This window comes from Caenorhabditis elegans, chromosome V (assembly GCF_000002985.6).
Source record: "Caenorhabditis elegans chromosome V".
NCBI classification, from domain to species: Eukaryota; Metazoa; Nematoda; class Chromadorea; order Rhabditida; family Rhabditidae; genus Caenorhabditis; species Caenorhabditis elegans.
This window is the reverse complement of record NC_003283.11, coordinates 8,218,146-8,238,720: the sequence shown is the minus strand read 5'-3', so window position 1 is coordinate 8,238,720 and position 20,575 is coordinate 8,218,146. Positions and strand designations below refer to the sequence as shown.

General features: G+C 36.7%; 5 protein-coding genes and 7 non-coding genes across 12 annotated transcripts; 6 read left to right on the top strand and 6 right to left on the bottom strand.

The window, feature by feature from the left end:
* The first annotated feature begins 311 nt into the window (after nt 1-311).
* On the top strand, nt 312-10,445 carry rol-3 (Protein roller-3). The gene is made up of 28 exons (NM_001269168.3): nt 312-504; nt 549-623; nt 973-1,108; nt 1,152-1,561; nt 1,613-1,802; nt 1,932-2,078; nt 2,124-2,448; nt 2,577-2,680; nt 2,758-2,826; nt 2,874-3,069; nt 3,289-3,544; nt 3,590-3,704; nt 3,750-3,916; nt 3,965-4,131; nt 4,179-4,358; nt 4,406-5,157; nt 5,206-5,324; nt 5,368-5,490; nt 5,547-5,749; nt 5,795-7,653; nt 7,707-7,847; nt 7,893-8,091; nt 8,145-8,261; nt 8,306-8,398; nt 8,549-8,996; nt 9,043-9,232; nt 9,281-9,466; nt 9,859-10,445. Exons 1-28 carry the CDS (start codon nt 370-372, stop codon nt 10,200-10,202), a joined length of 7,446 nt encoding a protein of 2,481 aa, NP_001256097.1. The 5' UTR covers nt 312-369; the 3' UTR covers nt 10,203-10,445.
* Nucleotides 3,181-3,264, bottom strand: C16D9.12. Its single transcript, NR_069066.1, has one exon. It is a non-coding gene; the product is annotated as an Unclassified non-coding RNA C16D9.12 (non-coding RNA).
* Nucleotides 3,182-3,263, top strand: C16D9.t2. Its single transcript has one exon. It is a non-coding gene; the product is annotated as a tRNA-Leu (tRNA).
* Nucleotides 8,436-8,523, bottom strand: C16D9.14. Its single transcript, NR_069065.1, has one exon. It is a non-coding gene; the product is annotated as an Unclassified non-coding RNA C16D9.14 (non-coding RNA).
* On the top strand, nt 8,443-8,515 carry C16D9.t3. Its single transcript has one exon. It is a non-coding gene; the product is annotated as a tRNA-Met (tRNA).
* C16D9.11 lies at nt 9,752-9,821 on the top strand. The gene has a single exon (NR_003467.1). It is a non-coding gene; the product is annotated as a small nucleolar RNA C16D9.11 (small nucleolar RNA).
* Nucleotides 10,446-11,808: 1,363 nt separating the features above from the next.
* Nucleotides 11,809-12,689, top strand: K07C11.10 (BBSome-interacting protein 1). Its single transcript, NM_072720.6, has 4 exons — nt 11,809-11,951; nt 12,022-12,088; nt 12,169-12,297; nt 12,472-12,689. The coding sequence occupies exons 1-4, from the start codon at nt 11,869-11,871 to the stop codon at nt 12,568-12,570; spliced, it is 378 nt and encodes a 125-aa protein (NP_505121.2). The 5' UTR covers nt 11,809-11,868; the 3' UTR covers nt 12,571-12,689.
* Nucleotides 12,605-13,787, bottom strand: pax-1 (Paired box protein 1 homolog). The gene is made up of 3 exons (NM_072719.2): nt 13,597-13,787; nt 13,093-13,349; nt 12,605-13,040 (listed from the first exon to the last, which is right to left on the bottom strand). The coding sequence occupies exons 1-3, from the start codon at nt 13,754-13,756 to the stop codon at nt 12,684-12,686; spliced, it is 774 nt and encodes a 257-aa protein (NP_505120.1). The 5' UTR covers nt 13,757-13,787; the 3' UTR covers nt 12,605-12,683.
* A 1,351-nt stretch (nt 13,788-15,138) lies between these two features.
* On the bottom strand, nt 15,139-17,233 carry air-1 (Aurora kinase). Its single transcript, NM_072718.11, has 7 exons — nt 17,170-17,233; nt 17,064-17,125; nt 16,833-17,018; nt 16,636-16,779; nt 16,483-16,591; nt 15,980-16,207; nt 15,139-15,683 (listed from the first exon to the last, which is right to left on the bottom strand). Exons 1-7 carry the CDS (start codon nt 17,218-17,220, stop codon nt 15,483-15,485), a joined length of 981 nt encoding a protein of 326 aa, NP_505119.1. The 5' UTR covers nt 17,221-17,233; the 3' UTR covers nt 15,139-15,482.
* On the bottom strand, nt 15,748-15,942 carry K07C11.12. The gene has a single exon (NR_003476.1). It is a non-coding gene; the product is annotated as a small nucleolar RNA K07C11.12 (small nucleolar RNA).
* K07C11.11 lies at nt 16,272-16,440 on the bottom strand. Its single transcript, NR_003475.1, has one exon. It is a non-coding gene; the product is annotated as a small nucleolar RNA K07C11.11 (small nucleolar RNA).
* Nucleotides 17,234-17,404: 171 nt separating the features above from the next.
* Nucleotides 17,405-20,454, top strand: cogc-6 (Conserved oligomeric Golgi complex subunit 6). Its single transcript, NM_072717.5, has 7 exons — nt 17,405-17,606; nt 17,655-17,795; nt 17,842-18,355; nt 18,402-18,637; nt 18,686-19,300; nt 19,485-19,624; nt 20,067-20,454. Exons 1-7 carry the CDS (start codon nt 17,517-17,519, stop codon nt 20,257-20,259), a joined length of 1,929 nt encoding a protein of 642 aa, NP_505118.1. The 5' UTR covers nt 17,405-17,516; the 3' UTR covers nt 20,260-20,454.
* Nucleotides 20,455-20,575: the final 121 nt, after the last annotated feature.

Below are 20,575 nucleotides of genomic sequence, written 5' to 3'. Positions count from 1 at the left end.
GAAGTTGCGGTAAATTGCATCCATATTATTGAAGAAAACACGAATAAAAAGGTGACATCAAACTTTGATAATATTCAAAACGGAAACCGAAACTAAAAAAAAATTTACGAGTGTTTGAGTAATCTAGGGCACTCAAATGACAGCATCATCAGCATGAAAAGAAGAAAAAAGACAAAAGAAGAAGAAGAAATGTTGATGTGATGTCGTTGTCAATGATATTCAATTGATTACATGAATAGAGATCAAGATCTTACGAAGAGACGCAGACATCCAAAGGAATTGATCCGGAGGAGAGAGAAGAGGACGTGCAAATGATCTGTGTATCGGGAGAAGACAGCCTGTACATGACGACTTCATCCTCTTCTTTATATGCTTTCTTTGCACCTCCGATCACTTGCTATTCTGTTTTTGTTGTTCTTCCTCCTCCATGATGTTGTGAAATCAGCTACCGTATTCTCCTCATCGTTAAAAACATGCCAAAGTCAATGTGAGGAGAGGAATTTGGTAAGAATGCTAGGAATATTCAGATAATCAAAAATATTTCACAGGCATATCCACTTGATTCGGGTGAAGTTCACTGGACGGGTCTTGCTGAATACAATTACTCAAGTAGAATTTCATCGGTAAGATTTTAAGAAAACATGTTTTAATTTATTTCAACAACTGATATTTTGAAATATTGTATTCCTTTATAGAAATTATACAGTATTGTGTATCACCTTCTGAGAATTTTCATGAAGAACAGCTGATTCCATTCAATGTAAACTTAGGGGTTTTATCCATGTGAAGAAAAGTTTGGTCCAAATGCTCCACAATTTTTTTCAGCATATAACAAAAATCAAGTCTTTCAACAGATCTTTTCAAAAATCCTCAAGGGAAAAGAGAACTTCTTGACTTTATTGGTAGTGCATGAACTTCATCAGTAAAAACTGAATACCGTGTTGTGATGTTTGTCAAAAATTTATTTTTCAGTGTAGACATGGATGTGAAGATGTAGATGAAAGAGAATCTAAATGTGATGTGAAATGTTCAGAAGAAGGAATTGTGTCGAATGCCTGTAAACAGGGATGTAGAGCAGTTCTTGTTTCGTTTCTAGCTCAGGCTCAAGGTTTCTCATTTAAATTTATAAAAATTATCACGGTTATTTTCAGCGCTTCTTATCCAAGTTCATGTAAACATGGAGGTACTCGAAACATCAATGAAACTGAAATGGGAGTTCCCTGAAACTTTAGCAGAAGAGTTGAAAGAAATCGCAAATGCCGATATTTTCTGGTTTTCCCAAACAAAACCACTTAATGGAATTCTCGGATGGAGATGGACATCGCTTCCTCAGAATTCATTCAGAAACTCATCTCTGTCATCTGAAGTTCATGTTCCTTTTGAGCACGGGGAACACGTTGAAGTACGATTAGCACTGTCATATCGGAATCAGGTTCTTGTTTCTAGAACAACAACATATCATCTTCCATTATCAAAATCTGGAACAACATTAGAAGTTATAGGACAATTGCAACTTTCTGATGATCGAGTAGCTGTTTGCTACAGGACTAATCAACCAACGGTAGAGGATCGCTAAAGTATGAATATTTAATTCCAATTCTGTAACTTTCAGCCGAAATTCAAGTTGACAATTATGACGCTGAATGATAACACAATCAACACAGAGGAATCAATTGCCAGGTGTCATTTATTCTCAAATCTTCCAAGAGATAATTGTTGTAAAGCTTCAATTTCTGCAATTGATGAGCATGGTGCAACGACGGCGTTTGTGGAAATTAAACTGGATTTTTATGTTAATCAGGGTGAGTTTTGAGTTTTTGAAAGAAATTTTTAAAAAGATAGTAAGAAAATTTCATATGCAATTTTATTGAATCTAAATTGTACCGCAAATTTTCTGATCTGTCACCGTTTTTCAATAATAATTTGTTCAGTTGAAATCGAACTTGTTTCTGTTGCATCTTCCCGTCTTATATTTTCAAACGGAACTCATCTCCTAGAAAGTGAAATTGATCAGTATGCTCTTGGAGATTCGGCTACTGTAATTCCCTTCCCATTACCAACGGATGACACAATTACTGGTTTGTCTTTATCTTGATAGCTGTTCATACCAGAAAAATATTCAGCTATTGCTGGAATCTCCGATACCACCATTGCCATTGGAAGCTCAAAGGGATCGCTGTGGACATATCAAATGTCTGCCAATCAAACTGACGAGGATCAACCATCCTCTGTTATTCAATTAAAAACAGTTGGAGAGATGGATACAAAAATCAATCAAATTGAAATCGACCATATCCAGAGAACTCTTTATGCAGTTCAACACGATAAAGGAATTATTCGATGCAAATTAAGAACGATGGAGGCAGAGGAGAGTCCGAATTGTGTGCTAATTGTTAATAATGATGCTCTAAATGCACCGAAGGAGATAACTTTGGATTCAGTCAATGGGTCAGATTTTTTTTTGATTCGTCAATGGCTGACAAAAGATTTGGTTTCAAAATGTTCTGTAGAGACCCTCCGGCTTTAGCCAATTCATTCCAGTTTTTAATTTAATAATGGAAAATAAAACTTTTCAGGCATGTTTACACACTAAATGCCGACAATAAAGTTTATCGGACTGAGATGGTTGCATTCAATGCAACAGGAATAGAAACAGTTGCCAGTTTACAATATCTTCAAGGTAATATTTTTTAACATTTATTTTGTGTAGAGTAAATACCAAACACATTTCGAAAAGCGAAAAAATTAAAATTTCAGATATGTCTCCTTCCAATGGAATTTTCTTTGATGTTTCCAAGTTTCTTCTATATTCAGCTCTACAAAATGGTATTCTAGTAATTTTTCAAATTCACTGTCAAATTTTGAAATTTCAGGGTCCATGATGACACTGAATCCGGTCACGGATCATGTTCACATTTTCAAGGACGTGGGCTACGCGGATATTCAACATTTTAGAATAAAAAATGATCTAATTTATTGGATGAAAAAGAAGTGTGGGGAAACCGACGCAGACGAGAACTGCATTTTTGCTGAAAACCTCCAACGATCGGAAGAGGACATACCTAACAAGTAAGTCTCTTACCTTTTCCCTTCGCTGTCTGCGCTCTCTTACGCGTTAGCACCTGTCGGTTACCTGTAACAACTGTGTTCTCTTGAAGAGACCCAGGAATCCGATTTTTACGGTGAGATGGCCGAGTGGTCTAAGGCGCTGGTTTTAGGCACCAGTCCCTCCGGGGGCGTGGGTTCGAATCCCACTCTCATCAACTTGATTTTGGAATTTATTTTCAGATTTACCTACTCCAGCTCCCTTATGTCGTTTGGAGTTCTGGAAGAGATTTTGCTGAAGCCAAGAATAACCGCAGTCTCCACTATAGCAATGCTCACATCAGATAAGACAGCAAGAGTGTCATGGGATGAATCTAACACATTACCGTTTCAAGCACAAGGCAGCTCTTGGAGAAACTTCACATATTTTCTAAAAGTCACAGCTCCAGATATCACTGATTTTTCACCAATTGAAATATATACCTCCAATACTGAAATGGTAGGGTAAACTTTTTCAGTTTGAAGATATTTAATTCATTTATAGAAAATTGACGTTACACCTGGAAACATATACAATGCACAAGTACAAGTATGTAGTGATGACTTTTGTTCAATACCAACTTCTACTTCAAATACAGCTCTCCCAGATTTAGGAGACGGTGAGCTTGCATATCATTAACAAAATTGATTGTATAATTTTTCAGTTGTTCCCTTTGTTTTCACAAAAAGACAGGCAGATGATATTATAAGTGTTGATATTTTGGGAAATATTATACCTGCCGATGATTCTGTAAAAATTGTGGAAAAACTTCAATATCCTCATGTTCTGGATAACACCACAAAAACTGTGTATCTAGCTGGAGATCATTCGGTTTGTTGAATTTCAAATTAGTTTTACAATAAAAAATACAAATTTTGGATGGGAATATTCAAAAAATATTTGGATGACACTGCTGGTTTACCAAAACCTTTCAAAGATGGACTTTTTGTCGAAATGATGTCTATAATGCCAGCGAGATCTATCATTCTGATAGCTTCATCTTATAAAATTACATCTTACCGGCTGCCAACCACTTTTGATTTCGAGTAAGTACAGGTTCGATGTAGAGGCATCTCCGAAAGTTGTGCTTCAGATACTTCTCATGCGAGGAACCATTGGAAGCTTGTTCCGAAGTTATGGGAATATCAAGTGATGATACAACCGGAATGGTTCATTTTCTAACACAGGCAAGAAATGGAACAATAACTCTCTGGGAATCAGATCCAGAAAATAGAACTCCACGGGATATTGCTAGTGTTCCATCAATTGTTCCGTGAGTTTATTTAAATCGTTGTCTAAATTCAAATAGAAAAATTTCAGATTTCGTCGATTTCTGATTCTTCATGACAAAATGATACTTGTTACGAAAAACAATCACATTGTTCAAACTGACAAAAAACTGAAAGTGGTGAATGTTGCGACTGAATTGGAAAGAGTTGATCATATTCTACCATTACGATATGCAACAATATCTCACAAAATTGAGTTCAGTGATGAAATCAAATTTATTGATGGAAGTAAAACGAATCTTCAGTGGACATTATCCCCACCATTAGAAGCTGGAACTGTACTCTTCAAAGTTTCAATTTTTCGAGAAAAAATGGGAGGCCAAGACCCACCGATAATCACGATTCAGAGTGAAACTAACTTCACAATCCCGTCCGAAGTTCTGGAAGCTTGGAGTTCGGCGCAGAGATTTGACGTCTCTGTGCAAGCAATGACACCGTGGGCCACAGCAGTACTCAACAGAACCGGACTAACAGCGCCAGTAAAACCACCAACTTCTCCAACTCAATTGAGAATATTTGCAACTCAACAAAAAACTGTCGACGGTCCTAGAGCTCTCATTTCATTTTTCTGGGGTCCTCCGAGTGAATGGAATGGAACACCTTATCAGTACATTGTCAACTGCACAAAAGATGATGGAAGTTGGATTGGTGGACCTGTTACTACTTCTCAATCACATTATTCATTTGCTGTAAAATCTGGAAAAGTGTCTTGTCAGGCAGCAGCTGCAAATGAGCCAACGAATATTGGAAGTTTTTCAGAGTTGATCACAATTGACAGTTCTGGTAAGGAAGCTTCTGAAGTTTATATGTTCTTATTGTGCAGTATTTCAGAACTTAAACCTCTTGTTAAACTTTTTGCAATTGATTCCACAAATTCTCTGATATCAATTAATGATCTCGCTCATGAAGAACCGAGAAGAGAGACACGGCAAGTTGCACAACCAGTCAAGGTATACTTTCTGTTAGATATAATTTTTAGAAATAAACTTTTAGTTAGAGTACCAAGCAATGGCATTCATTGGGGAAGACTTGTACGCTGTCAGGAAAGAAGGAGAGTCTGCACAGCCAGTGTTGGTTCAGATTGATACAAATCATATTGATAATACAGTACATAAGGTAGGTTTTATTTTAAAAAAATTATAAATTTCAAATCACCGATCCTTCCTTCTCAGGTGTCAATTGGTGGAGATGTAACACGAATTGATGCAATGACTTCTGATTGGGTCGGAAATCGTTTAATATTTGTTGCAGGCACAAATGTATATCAGTTATCTCTTGAGCCATTTCTTTCAACTTCACTTCTAAACCCGCATAAGTTGATTCAACTAACATCCGCGACTGATGCAAAACAGCTTGCTTATGATCCTTTTATGAAGTAAGTTCAAACTATTAAAACCCTTAATGCGTATTCTGGTAATAGCACTGCCTACTTGCTTACCAAAAATGGATCACTATTTGCACTTGATATGAACAAGAATACTGAAGCTAATCTGGCACTAACTGTATCATGTTTGGCAAGTCAAACTGTTACTTGGATGATGACTGAATTTGCCTGGAATCGAGCTTCTTCACCAAAAATTTATGCGCTTACGTGGAATGGATTGATATATGTGGATCTTACTGAAGACTCACAGTGCAACGAAGTAAGAATTGATTGGACCAAATTTGGAGATAAAGGTCTCAAAGATATATCATCATTTGCAATTGCTGATAAACTATTTGCATTTGTCACTTCTTCGGAAATGCTTATTTATGGGAAAGACACTGTGACACCGATAACTATTGCAAATCCACCACTGAAACAAATACTCGCGGTCAGTCAAAGTAGTCAACCATATCCGGAAAGATCTTGCTTCGAACTTCCGTCTTCAAAAGGGATTGTATTTTCAATTGTGAACGAAGGGAAAACTGGATCATTCTTGGAAGTTACAAAGAGCTCATCATCATCTTCCTGTCAAGAAGTTAGTATGCCACAGACCCAATACGAAATATATTTTACACGGAAAAATACTGATAAGGTGAAGCACGTAAGAAGCTTCTCTGACAGAATCCACGTGGAAAATGGAATTCTTGACAAGGAAACCGACTATGATGTAACTGTAACTTGGCTCAATAGATATTCACCAGCAAGTGGAGTTTCTGCTTCAAAATCTTTCCGAACAGGGTTTGGGTACCCATCCGCTCCAAGAGATCCTCATGCGATTCCAGTTACTCCAGATACGGTTTATCTGTATTGGAATTTACCAGAGACGCTGAATGCTCCAATATCAGAGATAAAATATAAGATTTCACAGCAAGCAGCAGGAATTTCTGTACCGACTTCAATTGCAGTCATTGCTCTTTCTGAAACTGTTTCTTCAAACATTTCATCAGATACAACATCTTGCTTAATCAATCCATGTCGTGTTAAAATTGCAAATCTTCGACCTTCAAATGAGTACAAGTTTTGGGTAACAGCTACTCATATCTCTCACCTGGATGCTGCTACAATCCTGAAAGATGACGATGCAGTGTCATCAGAAGCTGTTGCTAGAACTCTTGATGTACCAGGAACATTGAGACCTGATAATGTTACTGGATCTTCGTTACTTCTACGATGGAATGGATTGGAACCAGAGCATCGACCAAGCTCAATTGCAGTCCAGTACAGGGAGTCTGGTGGCGCTAATAATGAATGGCAATTTCCAATGAATGTATCATTTGAACCAGATGTAACAACTGAACTTGTACCAATTACCAACCTTTTGTCAGCTACTTCATATGACTATCGATTTGTGGCAACCTACACAGGAACCTATACAATTGATGGAAAAGTACTAGCATTCAAAGAAGACTACCTCCAATTGCCGCAACAAGCTCGAACAAAAGCTGGAGTACCTACAGCTCCTCAATTTGTGGAAGCAAAGCAAGATGAAGAGGGATGGATTGTAACTTGGAAAGAACCAATGAGTGATGGAGGATCTCCAATTACAAGTTATGCCGTTGAGACTAGAATTAATAAAACCGCAGAATGGGAGATTGCTGAAAGAGGATTAGATGGATGGAAAACATGGTGGAGACCCGGAAAATCAGATACAACATCTTCAACTTCAACATCATCGACCGAAGTTTCAGAGTTTCGAATTAGAGCAGCAAATATTGAAGGATTTGGAGCCTATGCTTATACAGAAGATAAAAAAGAGGAGAAAGAAGAAGAACCAAGTTCAGTATTACCGTATCTACTGCTTCTTTCAATCATATTCCTTTTGGCAGCAATGATTTTAGTGGCTTGTTTTTGGTGTAGGTTAAAGTTTAAGTTTTCCTAGAAGTCCAAAAACCTGAGAATATTTAAGTGAAATCTCGCCGTCGTCAACAGCAGAAGAAACGTGAAGCGGAAGACGAAAGAAATTGTATTCGACTTGACGTAGTTGCCAATATGAATTTTTCCTCTTCACATCAATCTCTTCCTCCAGAATATGAGAGTGAAATGAGAAGTTCGTTGTCCTACACCGTACTTTTTTTAAATAATCTAATTTCAGATCTTCCGGTAGTCAATTACAGTACTGTTACTTTCAATGATTACATTGATACGTGTGCATATGGAATTGTTCATAGTGGTACTGCTGAAGAAGTACCAATGAGTTGGGAAAAAGACGTTAGAGTTGCTATTAAAAAGTTGAAGCCGAATCATTCATTCCAAGAGAAAATGATGTTTATGAAAGAAGCAATTCTTTTAAAGTAAGTTTCATACAAATTTAGAATGGGATTTTTTCCTAGTGAAACGTTTTCAGTAATCTCGATCACCCGAATATCGTCAAAGAACTTGGTGTCTGCATTACACCTGGACAGGAATTGATTTTATTGGAATACATGGAAGGTGGAAACTTGTTGAAGTTTCTTCAAAAATCGTAAGGCTATTTGTTTCTCATCAAACCTAAAAGTTTGATTTTAGAACCCCAAATGAGTACCAAAGTTCTGAATTATCTCCACGCGATCTTCTCTCAATTTCTGTGGATATTGCCCGTGGCATGAACTATCTTGAGAGGTAGGTTAAGTTTTCTCTAGGCACTGGCGGCCTTCCTTTTCCGTGCTTCCGTAGCGCAGTAGGCAGCGCGTCAGTCTCATAATCTGAAGGTCGTGAGTTCGAGCCTCACCGGGAGCAAGCTTTTTGTTGGTCTAATTTGAATTTTTTTAGACTTCCTCATGTTCATAAGAATCTTTCCGCGCGGAAGTGCCTTCTTGCCGGCCGGCCAGGTGTGACTAAACTTGAGATGGGAATGTCGAAAGAGTTGAGCAATGGACAAGTGAATCGTTCGGATTTGGAAAATATGGAAATTGTCCGTTGGATGGCGCCGGAAGTTTTGAAAGATTTCCAGTTTTCATCAAAGAGTGATGTTTGGGCTTATGGTGTACTTCTCTACGAAGTTTTTTCATTCGGAGAAGTTCCATATGGAGATAAAGACAATAGAAGAATTATGACTGATGTCAGAAATGGAAGTGTTCTACCAATACCTTCCTATTGTCCATCGAAAAGGATATACAAAGTTATAAAACAATGTTTGACTTCTGATTCTACTAAAAGGGCAAACTTTGCAACAATTTTGAAGATTTTCGAAACATTTAGAGACGATCAAAAGTGTCAGGTACTTTGAAAGAAATTGAAGAACATACATATTTGAATACTTTCAGGATGATAAACCAATTCAATTCAATGATGGAACAGACAACACGAATTTTAGTGCATCACAAGATAGTACTTCAAGTCGTGAACCTCCATCTCCATCCCATCGAATGAGAGATTTCATTGATACAAGAGATTTAGAACCACCGTCCCCATCACATTTGAATCAAAGTTTTGGAGGATTTGAACATCCATATGGTTAATTTTAAATTCTGTGTTGTCAATATACATCTGATGTATTTTCAGAAGGCGAACGCCCTGCAACAATGTGGAATGGAAGTGGCGCACGAAACTCTGCCAAAAATAGTATTGGAAGATCAATGAAAAAAGAGAAATTAAGAAATCCCATTCATTCGATGGATGATCTAGTTGCTAGAAATCAGAGACCATTGAGCATTCATTCAGAAGATACCGAATCTACGGATTACGGAGGTTGGTTTCAAGAATGGGGATCGGAAATTATTTGAATTTTCGAACATTCCTATAGTTATTATTATGAGAAAGGCTAAGGCAAAATAAATTGTCACAATTTTAAATTGGCAAATCCAGATCTCCAATTTCTTTTATCCCACACCGCTCTTTACTTACTCTTCTCTGCGTCTCTTCTCTCGCTCCCCACGACTCCTCCTCTTTTGTACACAAACGATGGACGTCTGCGGAACCCGCGTAGTGTCGGGCGCGGCGAAAAACTACCCAATAGTGTTAGGCGTACACTAGAAGGCCCGTGAAGACACGAATTACCGTCTGATAACTAATGACGCTACCATGGCTGTAAACCAGAGGCCGATTACAAAAAAATTTTTGTAATGTTCTGAATTTTTCAGCTTCATCATCAATGTATTCTCCAGGATCTTCCAATCGAATTTCAAGCCAAGTTGACCCTCCAATTGGTAGATTGAGCTCTGCTCCAGGAATTGGCATAGTCAATGATGCATTTGAGAGCAGTAATCCATCGCTGAATTTGAGTAGAAGTTGGGCCGGGCTTTCAAGAGAAGTGAATCAGAATCCTGCTGGTGCTGGTAGTAGTGGAACACTTCCACAGCATACGAACTCTGCTGGACATTTGAGACTCCCTGGGGTCCAAGTTGGAGCAGGTGGCGGCCGTGTCTACAGAAATGCCTCTGGCGGTGGTGGACCTTCAAATCGAGGCCGCATCAGTCAAGTCTAGAATCCATAATTAAATATTTATAGCATGACATCAAAGAATCTTTGTTTTCTATCTCAACTCCGGTCTTCTCTTCATTTTCATTCACGACCACTAATTTTCTTTCCCATTTGGACGGTTGCTAGGCGCCAATTTTCGTTTTCAGATTTCAAAACATAACCAAAGGATGTTATTTTTATTTTATTTTTCCGATTTGTCCCTCATTCTTTATCAAGAGATATTTTAAGTTATGAAGTTGTGTTTTCATATTTCTTCTTTTTCGTTTCAGAAATATATCAGCTATTACAAAGAGACCTTTCAAATAACCTTTCGGAAAGAACGAATTTTGAAAAGTCTTGAAAAAATAATGGTGGTTCATAAAATTGACAACTAGGAGTTTTAAAAAGTATTTAAAAGTTTCAATAAGGCACTATGATCTAGGAGAAAATGAACACGTGAGGTGATAATATAAATGTTGAAGAAAGGCCTACCAGAAGTTGAATCTTGGAGTCTAGAAATACGATCAGTTGACGTAGTTGTGAACATATTTTGGATTCAAATTATTCAGCATATCAGCATTAAGAATGTGTGTTCGAACCTAAATGCTTTCAACCAAAAAATTGATTATTACATCGTGTTCAGAATTCTGTCAACTGTTCAAATTTCACTAGTCTATCCACATGGGATCTCGAAAATCGTAGTTCGCTAAATATTTCTAGTTTCATATTTAAGATTTGAAATTCAGCCTTTGAATTCAAAATATCTCATCCTAATTCAAGAAGCCATTATTAAACGAGAGTGAGAAATAATGGAATTTAAATTTTAGTTTTGAACAACGAGCCCGTCTTGTTGATTACTCCACACTGTATTACAAGCGAATGAAATTTGAACACGTGGTTGACTGCATTAGGGTTCGAAATTACATTCTTAGAATCAAAATCAAACTATCAGAATGTTTTTACCAGTTTGCCAGATGATAATTTTCTAAAACTTTACTATCTCTAGATCTAGAGCTCCAAAACCGTAGTTATGGTGAAGTTCTCAAGTTTAGACTCTTAGACTAAAGGTATTCAATCTTGGTAGGATCTCATTTCAGTAGGGCATACTCTTTTTTTATTTTTTTATTTAGAGTTACCTCATTCTTGTATGTTGCCAAAAATCATAATCACAATTTTTCGTATCATCTTCCAACGATCAAATTTGTGGATTTCAGTTTTTACAGATCTGTGACAGTTTTTCTAAAATCTCGGGCATTTTGCCAGTGTATTCTGACCACTTGAAAGCCTGGCAATCCCATTTTTTTAAATTTTGGCATCAAAATCATTTTTAATCGCAATTTCTGTGAAAAAATATTCGTAATCCATGAATATCCGAGAATACGGTTGACACGTGTTCCTAGTATCAAACATTATATCTGCCTACACTTACCAATTTCGTCTAGTATCGTTTTCATATCATGGAAATCATTTTCAACATTTTGTAACATAAGTTTTTTAAAATTGTTTTCAATATGATCACCACAGTCGTATAGCCACATTTTCATTCTCCCTGGAGATGATATCACATGTTTTCTGAATAATATTTTCAAAATTTTTCGAATAACATCAACGTGCCTATTTACCATTTCTCCAGCATCTCTCAATTCGCTAATTAGTGCTTTTGGAAAAAGCTCACGACACACCTATTCGAAATGGATCTGGTCACTTTTCTAAATGGTGGTGTTGACGAGGGAGAGGTTGCCCCGGCAACGGAGAAGAACGAGAAACAAGAAAGGTTTAGTGAGAGCACAAAATCGATTATATTATTTTATATTATTATTATAATTTATATTATTTTTTCTTAGAGTTGTAATGTCTCAAGGCGAGAAGTTGGAAGAGAAGTTATTTGTCGACGAGTGCTACTTGTTCCAGGTACGGTTTTTTTTATGTTCAATTTTTGAAAATTATTGTTTTGATATATTTTAATTGCTGTTGGTACTTATGAATTTTAGGACGAAACGTTGACTCCGATCTTCTGTAAGCCAAAGCTTATCCCATTGAAGACCATCACTACTCAGAAGCTCGAGAAAATGCAGCGTGAGCAGATGGAGAGACTTCAGGTCCCAGAAGGACAGAAGGCGGTGAGAATTTTGGTTTTTTTTGTTGGAAACTTTAGAAATTTTCCAAAAACCATGTTTTGTAATTAGTGGAGTCAGATAGGGTATTACATTGTACTATTCTGGTACGTTTTTAATTAAAATTTTAACACTTCAGTGTTGTAAATGAGCGATTGAAATTTTTAAATATATTTCCAGAGAACTCCGGAGTCTGCTGAGGCCGAGTCGCCAAAGAGCAATGAAGGGCCATCAACTTCTGAGCCAAAGGAAGCTGATGTCTGGACTGCTGATGATTGACGAAATGTTACATGAACATTCGCTCATTAATGAATAATCAATCAATTAATTTATTTTGTACAACTTTACATAATCATACGATTGCCAAAAAAAATATTTCCGCAATTATCAATTCAATTTGCAATAAAGTGATATGAATCATAAGATGGCGGTGTATTTGAAGATGAAACTTGATAATCAAGATTTCCAGAAATTTGATTTAATTCATTATTGTTATATTCCATATACTGATGTTGTTGTAGATGTTGTTGCTGCTGCTGCTCGGCGAGCTGATCTCTGATGTATCGAAGTTGAGAGCTTGATGAGCTTGAACTATTTCCTCCGTTTTTATTCCTAAGAATTCTGCTTATACTACTGACTGATGGAAGGTTAGCTCTATCGCAAATGTCGGCAGAAATAAGTCGATCTCGAATCTCCCATGCAAAAATTCCTGGATCAGAGCGCTTCAAACTTCGAATATATTCAACAACCTGAAAAAAATAAAAAAAATTTTGGAAAAATCTACGCCGGATTCAAACTCACTTTAGGCGTAGTAACTCTCGGTCTAGATCCTCCAATTGTTCCAGGCATTATTGTTCCATTTTCTGAGAACCGAGTCAATATTTTCGAAACGCATCCATGACTGATTTTTAGTTGACGAGAGATGTCACACGGTCGTGTTCCTTGTCTCGAGAGCTCAACTATTTTACAACGCATCTCAAATGGAAGTGGTCTTCCATTTACGAAAACTCCACCAAGTTGATTAACTTCGGCAGTTTTGGCAGGAGAGTTGGCAGGGGCTGATAAAAAGTTGCGTTAAAAATAATACTGATAGTTTCTATTAGCTTGATTTCATTGCTAGAAAGAATTGTCTTAACTTTCATCTCATACTGTAAGGATTTCAGACAATTTCTTTAAAGATATAGTAACTAATTATTAAGAATCTATAAAGGTTTTCACTGCCAGTGGAATAAGTTACTAAAAAAATCCATGTAAAACCCATGTAATTCTTAAATGAAAAGCCGAATTACAGACAATTGTACTTACCGTAACCCGATGACGTAGATATCGACGAATATTGTTGAATTCCATTATCAGAGCTTGGAGTCGTTGAAGTAGACGATGGTGTTGTTGTCCAGAAGACATCAGATGTTGTTGATGGATGATAAGAAGACATCATCCACGGTTGAGCGGTGTCGCAGTTCATGCTCGAGCGAGTGTGACTGTACCAATGCGGTACGTGGTCCGTAAAGTAACTGGTCCGTGCAGAGCTTCTTTAATCTCAAAGCTCTCAAGGCTCCGCCTATTATAAGGCAAGGGGGGGGGGGCAAACAGTAGCTGCATAGGTATTTGTTGAGATTATTAGGGGGAAACGATGGGACTTTGCCAAATAGGAACCAGCCGGTGGGAATATGATTGTTGGTTACTGTAGGCAGTTGAACTTGACAATGTTTTACCCATGATTCCATTTAAGGATGAAGTTACACGGGTGTGTTTTAACATCTGAAGTCGTGGAAGCTCGTGGTTTAAATATCTGACGTCACAAATCTTTTCGAAGCCTATAGACTCCTGTGGTGTTAATTTCTGAAGAATAAACTGTTTTGACATAAACTTGTCAAATCCAGGTGTTGATACGGTATTTATTCTTAGGTTTTTTAGTACATCTCAGTCCACATGTGACGGCATTGCTTTTCCACCAACGACTGCGTGATTTTCTTCGATTTCGAAGGCATGGAACACACGGACACCTGAGAAATGTCACTGTTTTTTTCTAGCTGCTAAATTGTTTATGAAAACAGATAAATATAAAAATTCAAAAAATTGAGCAACGTAATATCGTCATATCCAATCAACCACTTGACAAACACCTCTAGTGCATATCTACGGGTCATCTTGTTTGTACTCACCTAAATTGACTACATATATCCAAATCTCCATCAAATAAATGGTTAGTAATCACCGGATATGTAACAACCAGATGGTAACGACCAGTTATTCGCGCAAATATTAAACATTTTTGTGCATTATTCTAGTATCTAATTGATCAGTTCATTTCAAGGATTACAGTTATTATTAAACATTAGAAAGAAATGTTTATATTGTATTTTCACGAAATGCTGAGATATCAGTTAAAAGGCACACGATGTTTTCCTGAGTGGGTCTCGGCACGAACTCAGTCATAGTGAGGTTCCAAAATTTACAGATTTTTTCATTTGATATGGAAAATGTACTATACGAATTTTGAAATTCTGAAATGTACAGAAAAAACTAGAATTTTTCATGTAGCACATAGCACCTAGCTAGGATAAAGTTTTTGCGAATGTACGATATTTAAGGCTCTCTGCCAGATACCACTTAACGTTGTTAAACCTCCGCTTTATGTTTCAAACTTTAGCTGTTCCAAAAAACGTTCCCACTCCTACCAATGTAGTGTTAACTCGTTATAATGTTTGCATACCATGCTACTTTTTTGGCGGAACAAAACAGTGCCAAAAAAGGCGGCAGCCTTCTACTTACCGCCACCACTGTTTGAGTTTTGGCTTTTAGCAGAAAGCATTGTATTTCTTCTGAGAACCAATGAACAAAGAGGTGCACCATCGTTTATGTGATAATCGAGACACTTGGATGCGAAATTTGGGAAAAAATTAATGGGGCAGACGGGAACACACGATACAGTACTTTCACGGGAATCTAATGATTTTACACACACACAAATAAAGAATAATTGATTTAGATAAATTTAAATCCTTCTCGTTGTCAGTGTGAGAAGAAACAAAAGGATGAAAACGGATAAATTGCTTAAATGGATTAGCGAAAATAAGAAGTTAGTAGCCGTATGATATACGGTTCTAAAGAAGGGAAAGTGCAGATGATAATTGTTTGGAAAGACAAGTAGAAAAGGTTGAGACTTTAATGGACAATAGACAGAGCTTTTATTGATTGGCTGTAGAATTATTGCGACTGGATTTCGTGAGCGTCGAAATGAAGAGTGGAACTTCAATGTCTTCGCGTTGCTTCATTTCCTTAATCCACGGATGAGCCATGATGTCAACAAGTGGGAGACGTTCTTGGGGTTCCTTTTTGATTATTGCATTTATCAAACTGGCAGCTCCGTCAGTCACAACACTTGGAATCTGCAAAAAAGAAGCAATTTAGATGAAACTACTTGGGAAACAAAATGGAAATGAATGTTTGAGAACTGTCCCGAGGAGAAAAGGAACCATATTGCATTAAAAGCAAACCGGCACACGCATCTCGAGCTAGACTTCTATTGCAGTTCTTTGAAGCTTCTCACAGATGAAACCGTGAGAGGCAGGAGATATATGACATGAAAAGATGAAATGGTTACCCAAACCATCACTTCATGCACATATTTCTGTTGGAGAACTGCTTATTAAGATTCTAACAAATTTAGTTCATAATTACTAACATAAATCTTGCACTCCTTGATTCTGGCGATCAATTTATCACCAGTTTGATTGGCGAACGGAGCATATCCAACAAGCATTTCGAAGAGAAGAATTCCAATTGCCCAAATGTCAACATTAAAGTCATGTGGCTGATTGGAAACCATTTCCGGAGCAAGATAATCCATGGTACCGCACAATGTATGGCGTTTCGAGTGATCAGCAACGACGGACCATCCGAAATCGGCAAGCTGAAATACAAGTCTTATTTTTTAGAAAGAATGCATAAAATGTGTTGAATTTAATTTTTACGGTAATTGTCCCGAGGAGAAAAGGAACCAGATCGCATTAAAAGCAGAACGGCACACGCATCTCGAGCTAAGCTTTTATTGCAATGTTACTGTGTGATCAGAGTATAAACTCTTTTTCAGCTAGTGACTTCTTTCGGCTCGGAGAACCAAAGGATGCACTGAGAACATTGCAGAAGACTTTTTGAGTACTTAGTTAACCATATTTATACGCGTACCTTCAGATTGAGCTTCGAATCAAGAAGAAGATTTTCAGGCTTAATGTCTCTGTGAATAACTCCTTTCGAATGGCAGTAATGCAACGCATTGGCCAGCTGTCGCACAAATCTGAGGAAATTTACTATATTTCTGAAATATCTACAAAATCACACCTTCCGGCAATGACCTCATTCACTTTGTGTCCAGGTTGTGATTGGAGGACATTAAATAATTCTCCTCTGCTGGCATAGTCGAGAATGACGAACACACGCTTGTCATCGTGAAAGTATCCATAAAGAGTGAGAATATTCGGATGACTGAAATAATATTGATTAATTGATTTGGATGAGATGACTTCGAGAAAACATACCGCAAATGATATTGAATTTCGATCTCTCTCTTCAACTGATGACTGACTCCAAGTTGAAGCAACTGTGTTTTGAAGAGTACTTTCAAAGCTATGATTCGCTTGGTCTTTTTTTCACGAGAGATGAAAACGTTTCCAAACTTTCCTTTTCCGAGAGGCCGTCCAACGTCAAAATCATCAAGACTCCAGCTAAAGTCCATTACATTGTAAAAGTAATAAATCAATTATTCTCACCATGATTCTTCCCTTGCCTGGTCAACTCTCTGAGGTCTGCTATCTTCCGTAAGTGAAATAACCTGAAGATTAGAATTGATGCCTTTCTAATTTTAATAACAATTACCTCGGCCTTCTGATCGTCTATCACAGGAGCAGTATTTTCCTTTCCGCTCATGATTAATGTAATTCTGCGAGTTGAAATATTATAATAAAATTGAGGAATAAAAAATTTAATGAGAAAGGAAAAAGAAAATCGCGACTAATTCAAGAACACGTCAAAAATTAGAACAAAGGCAGTCACTTTGAATGAATTTTGCTTGGCGGGTTGTTGAGCGGCATTGCTAAACAACACGCGCTCTGTTATTTCGGAGTGTCGTTGCTGACACGTTGCGAATAAATCAATTCTGCATTTTCTATTCCACTGAGTTCTGCGATTTTTTTCGCAGAATTCGGTGAATTTGAATCAATAAAATGTCAGTAATCGATAAAACTTCATCAGCAGTCAATCCTTTACGAGAAAAAGTGACTACTGCATGTGCAAAGAAGCTGTATAATGACAAGGTCAGCTAAAATATTAATTACAAACGAAACTTATGGCATTTCTTACAGGATTGCATCAAAATTGCTGATTTCATCACTCCACTGGTCGAAGATATGAACCTTGATTCAAATGTTGATAGGAAACTACACAATAAACTAGAACGATACGAGTTGAGACTAAACAAGGAATATTTGAGCGAGTTCGAAAAAGTTAGAATAAACCTGAAATCATTTCATTTTAAATCTGCTATTTCAGATAAATAACATTGTGCAAAAATTCGATGAGCTCTGTGTAAAAATGAACTCCACATGCACGAATTTATCAAAGCAAATGGAGACTGTAAAGTTCAAAAGTGTTGATTTGGTGCAGAAAACAGCAAGCTTGAAGGAGAAGAAAGCGAGTATAGAAAGCCGTTGTAATATGATAAATGAATTTCTCGAAAACTATTCTTTATCAAGTGAAGAGCTTCGAGAATTAGACGAATGTGAACAAAGTGGTCATCTATCGGAATTTTTCTTCAAAGTTCTTGAGAGGTGCCACGAAATTCGCGAGAACTGCAGAAATATGGTTCAGGAGCAAGGACATCTTGCCGCTTTTGAAGTGATGGAAAAAATGCAAAAAATTGACGAAAGAAGCCATGCAATTATCTGTAACAATCTGAAACGCGAATTTCAAAATCTGACAGTTGATTCTCATCAGAAAAAGCAAATTCTTTCTAAAGCTTTCAAAATCATAAGTCAGAATGATGCTGTATTCCAGCTTGCCATTGGTACGTTTAGTTCTTCAAATCTACTCACCATTAACCTAGTTTTCAGACCAATACATTTCATCTCGCTCACAAGAATTGCTCAATCAGTTTGTTGAAATTAACAAAATGGCTGTCCAAATGCCTGAAGGGTTGGCAGAACCACTGAAGGCAGTTGGAGATATGCTGACTTCGATTCACGAGCTCACGGAGCAAGAAAAACAGTTGTTCAGCTCAATTTGTTCCGCAGAAAATCTTCCGATCGTTCTTGATGAATGCCTGAAATCTTTGACTTCGCCGTTCAAGGTAAAAAGTTTAAATTATTGGACTATAATATATGATAATAGTTTACAGATTAGGGTAGAGCAACTGCTGTCGACAGAAAAAAATGCCATCACAATTTTCAAAATGGGAAATATTTTAATTTTCTATGCAAACAAGTTCGAGACTTTGATTCGAAAAGATAGTTATTTTACAATAATGCTCGCAGATCTCGTCAAAACAGTTCGTCAAGTATGTATTGCCGGTATAAATCATCACGTGGACGGACTTATGAGAAAGATGACATCACCACACTATGATCTCCTTCCAGTCCCAGAAGTTCGGCAATGCCTTTCACTTTATCACGGGCTTATTTCAATTGCTGTAAAAACAGGAGATTTGAATCTTCTTCTTGAACCAGAAAGGATCTACGAATATGTCTTGGAACCACTTATTCAGACGGTTCAACTCAGTGCAACTCGTCTGAAATCTGATATTGAAGTTTCTGTGTTCACAATTAACTGCTTAACAGTCATTAGAAGTGCAATCTCGGAAATATCGGCGTTCAAGAAGAAGATTGAAATGATTGACGCGATGATCGAAGGAAATTCAGACGTATTGGTGTCAGTTCAAGTATCGGAAATGCTCGAAAAATCTGGAATTTTAGAATTATATCAGAAGTTCAATGCAGTAAATCCTGCTGAAAAGGTTAGTAGATTCTATAGAATATGATTCAAAGTTAGCAATAATTTATCAAACTTGAAGTAAACTTTCATAATTTTCCAAATTTAAATTGGAAATTTTCCAAAAATTCCAAATTCAGATAAAACTACTTCCAATAGTACTGATCTTTATTTCAAAAAAAAAAAAACAATTCGGATCATAATTTCAGAAGCCGTTGTCCACTCTACCTGGCTTGGAATCTACCACAGTTGGGGAAGCTATTGTAATGTTCACGCAGTACCTTCATAATCATGCATCCTCTGACCACACTTACGATATCGACCAACAAATTTTGGCTTCGGAAGAACGGTTAGTATTTAAAAAAAGTATATTAAAAAAATAACTCAAAAAATTTACTTTTTAAAATTATTTAACAAACATTTAAAAAAATATTTTTAATCGGTTTTCAAAGTACAAATAAACTATTTTCTAATCAAAAAAAAAGTGAGTTTTTCCTGTTTATCAGCATGAAAAAAAAAGAGAAAACTGATTTAAAATATGTTTTATCTGATAAATGACAATAAAACAACAAAATTATCTAAAAACTAAGTAAGTTCATTGAAAAATGCAAGTAAAATAAACGAGAAAGTAAATTAAAATAAACCACAAACAAAAAAAACTACCGTAACTTTTTCGTGCGCCTTCAAGAAGGCATGTCAAAATTTTGTGAAATTACGATATAAGTTTTTGTAAATAAATGTCATAAAAATATCTTCATGCAAATTTAAAGTTTCATATTTTTGAATTTCAGTCAAAGAATTCGCGAACGAAATACACTGGAATTCCTCAAAGTCTACAAAATGATAGTAGATCGTCTCGGAAATCCAACAAATGGCTACGAAAATCTCCACTACCTCCCGATTGAACATGTGGAAAGTGTTCTGAAATTTGAGAAAGAGAAGGAGAATACGCCTTCGTCTAACGAATCGGAATCGCTCGCTTAAATTTGTTTGTAATTATTATGTTCACATATAGTTTAAATTATTTATTTATTTAAGTTTATTGCCTTTATAATTTCTTCGGTTCTAACCTTTTGAAGTGGGTTTATTATGTGATAGTAAGTGCAATTCTTGTTTTTTTGTTTTCAATTGTTTTCCTACTTTCTTTAAATAAAAATAAAACTGGAAATCCTTTGCATTCATCAAGACAGTAGAAAACATTGAGAGGAACAGAGACTTAGAAATAGCGTGAGCAGCTCGGAGGGCGCCTCAAAATCGATGAAGACTCGCTCTCATTTCATTCATTCCTGGCACAAAAACT

Coding starts and splice junctions, on each gene's coding strand:
- rol-3 (NM_001269168.3), top strand. CDS start 370: ATGCTTTCTTTGCACCTCCGATCACTTGCTATTCTGTTTTTGTTGTTC. Junction 1,562..1,612: donor ACAGGACTAATCAACCAACG/GTAGAGGATCGC, acceptor TGTAACTTTCAG/CCGAAATTCAAGTTGACAAT. Junction 7,654..7,706: donor TTTAGTGGCTTGTTTTTGGT/GTAGGTTAAAGT, acceptor AGAATATTTAAG/TGAAATCTCGCCGTCGTCAA.
- K07C11.10 (NM_072720.6), top strand. CDS start 11,869: ATGGATCTGGTCACTTTTCTAAATGGTGGTGTTGACGAGGGAGAGGTT. Junction 11,952..12,021: donor AAGAACGAGAAACAAGAAAG/GTTTAGTGAGAG, acceptor ATTTTTTCTTAG/AGTTGTAATGTCTCAAGGCG. Junction 12,089..12,168: donor ACGAGTGCTACTTGTTCCAG/GTACGGTTTTTT, acceptor TATGAATTTTAG/GACGAAACGTTGACTCCGAT.
- pax-1 (NM_072719.2), bottom strand. CDS start 13,756: ATGAACTGCGACACCGCTCAACCGTGGATGATGTCTTCTTATCATCCA. Junction 13,350..13,596: donor ATCTACGTCATCGGGTTACG/GTAAGTACAATT, acceptor ACTTTTTATCAG/CCCCTGCCAACTCTCCTGCC. Junction 13,041..13,092: donor CGAGAGTTACTACGCCTAAA/GTGAGTTTGAAT, acceptor TATTTTTTTCAG/GTTGTTGAATATATTCGAAG.
- air-1 (NM_072718.11), bottom strand. CDS start 17,220: ATGAGCGGAAAGGAAAATACTGCTCCTGTGATAGACGATCAGAAGGCC. Junction 17,019..17,063: donor CAGGCAAGGGAAGAATCATG/GTGAGAATAATT, acceptor AATGGACTTTAG/CTGGAGTCTTGATGATTTTG. Junction 16,208..16,482: donor ATTCGAAGCTCAATCTGAAG/GTACGCGTATAA, acceptor CTTGTATTTCAG/CTTGCCGATTTCGGATGGTC.
- cogc-6 (NM_072717.5), top strand. CDS start 17,517: ATGTCAGTAATCGATAAAACTTCATCAGCAGTCAATCCTTTACGAGAA. Junction 18,356..18,401: donor TGTATTCCAGCTTGCCATTG/GTACGTTTAGTT, acceptor CCTAGTTTTCAG/ACCAATACATTTCATCTCGC. Junction 19,301..19,484: donor CAGTAAATCCTGCTGAAAAG/GTTAGTAGATTC, acceptor TCATAATTTCAG/AAGCCGTTGTCCACTCTACC.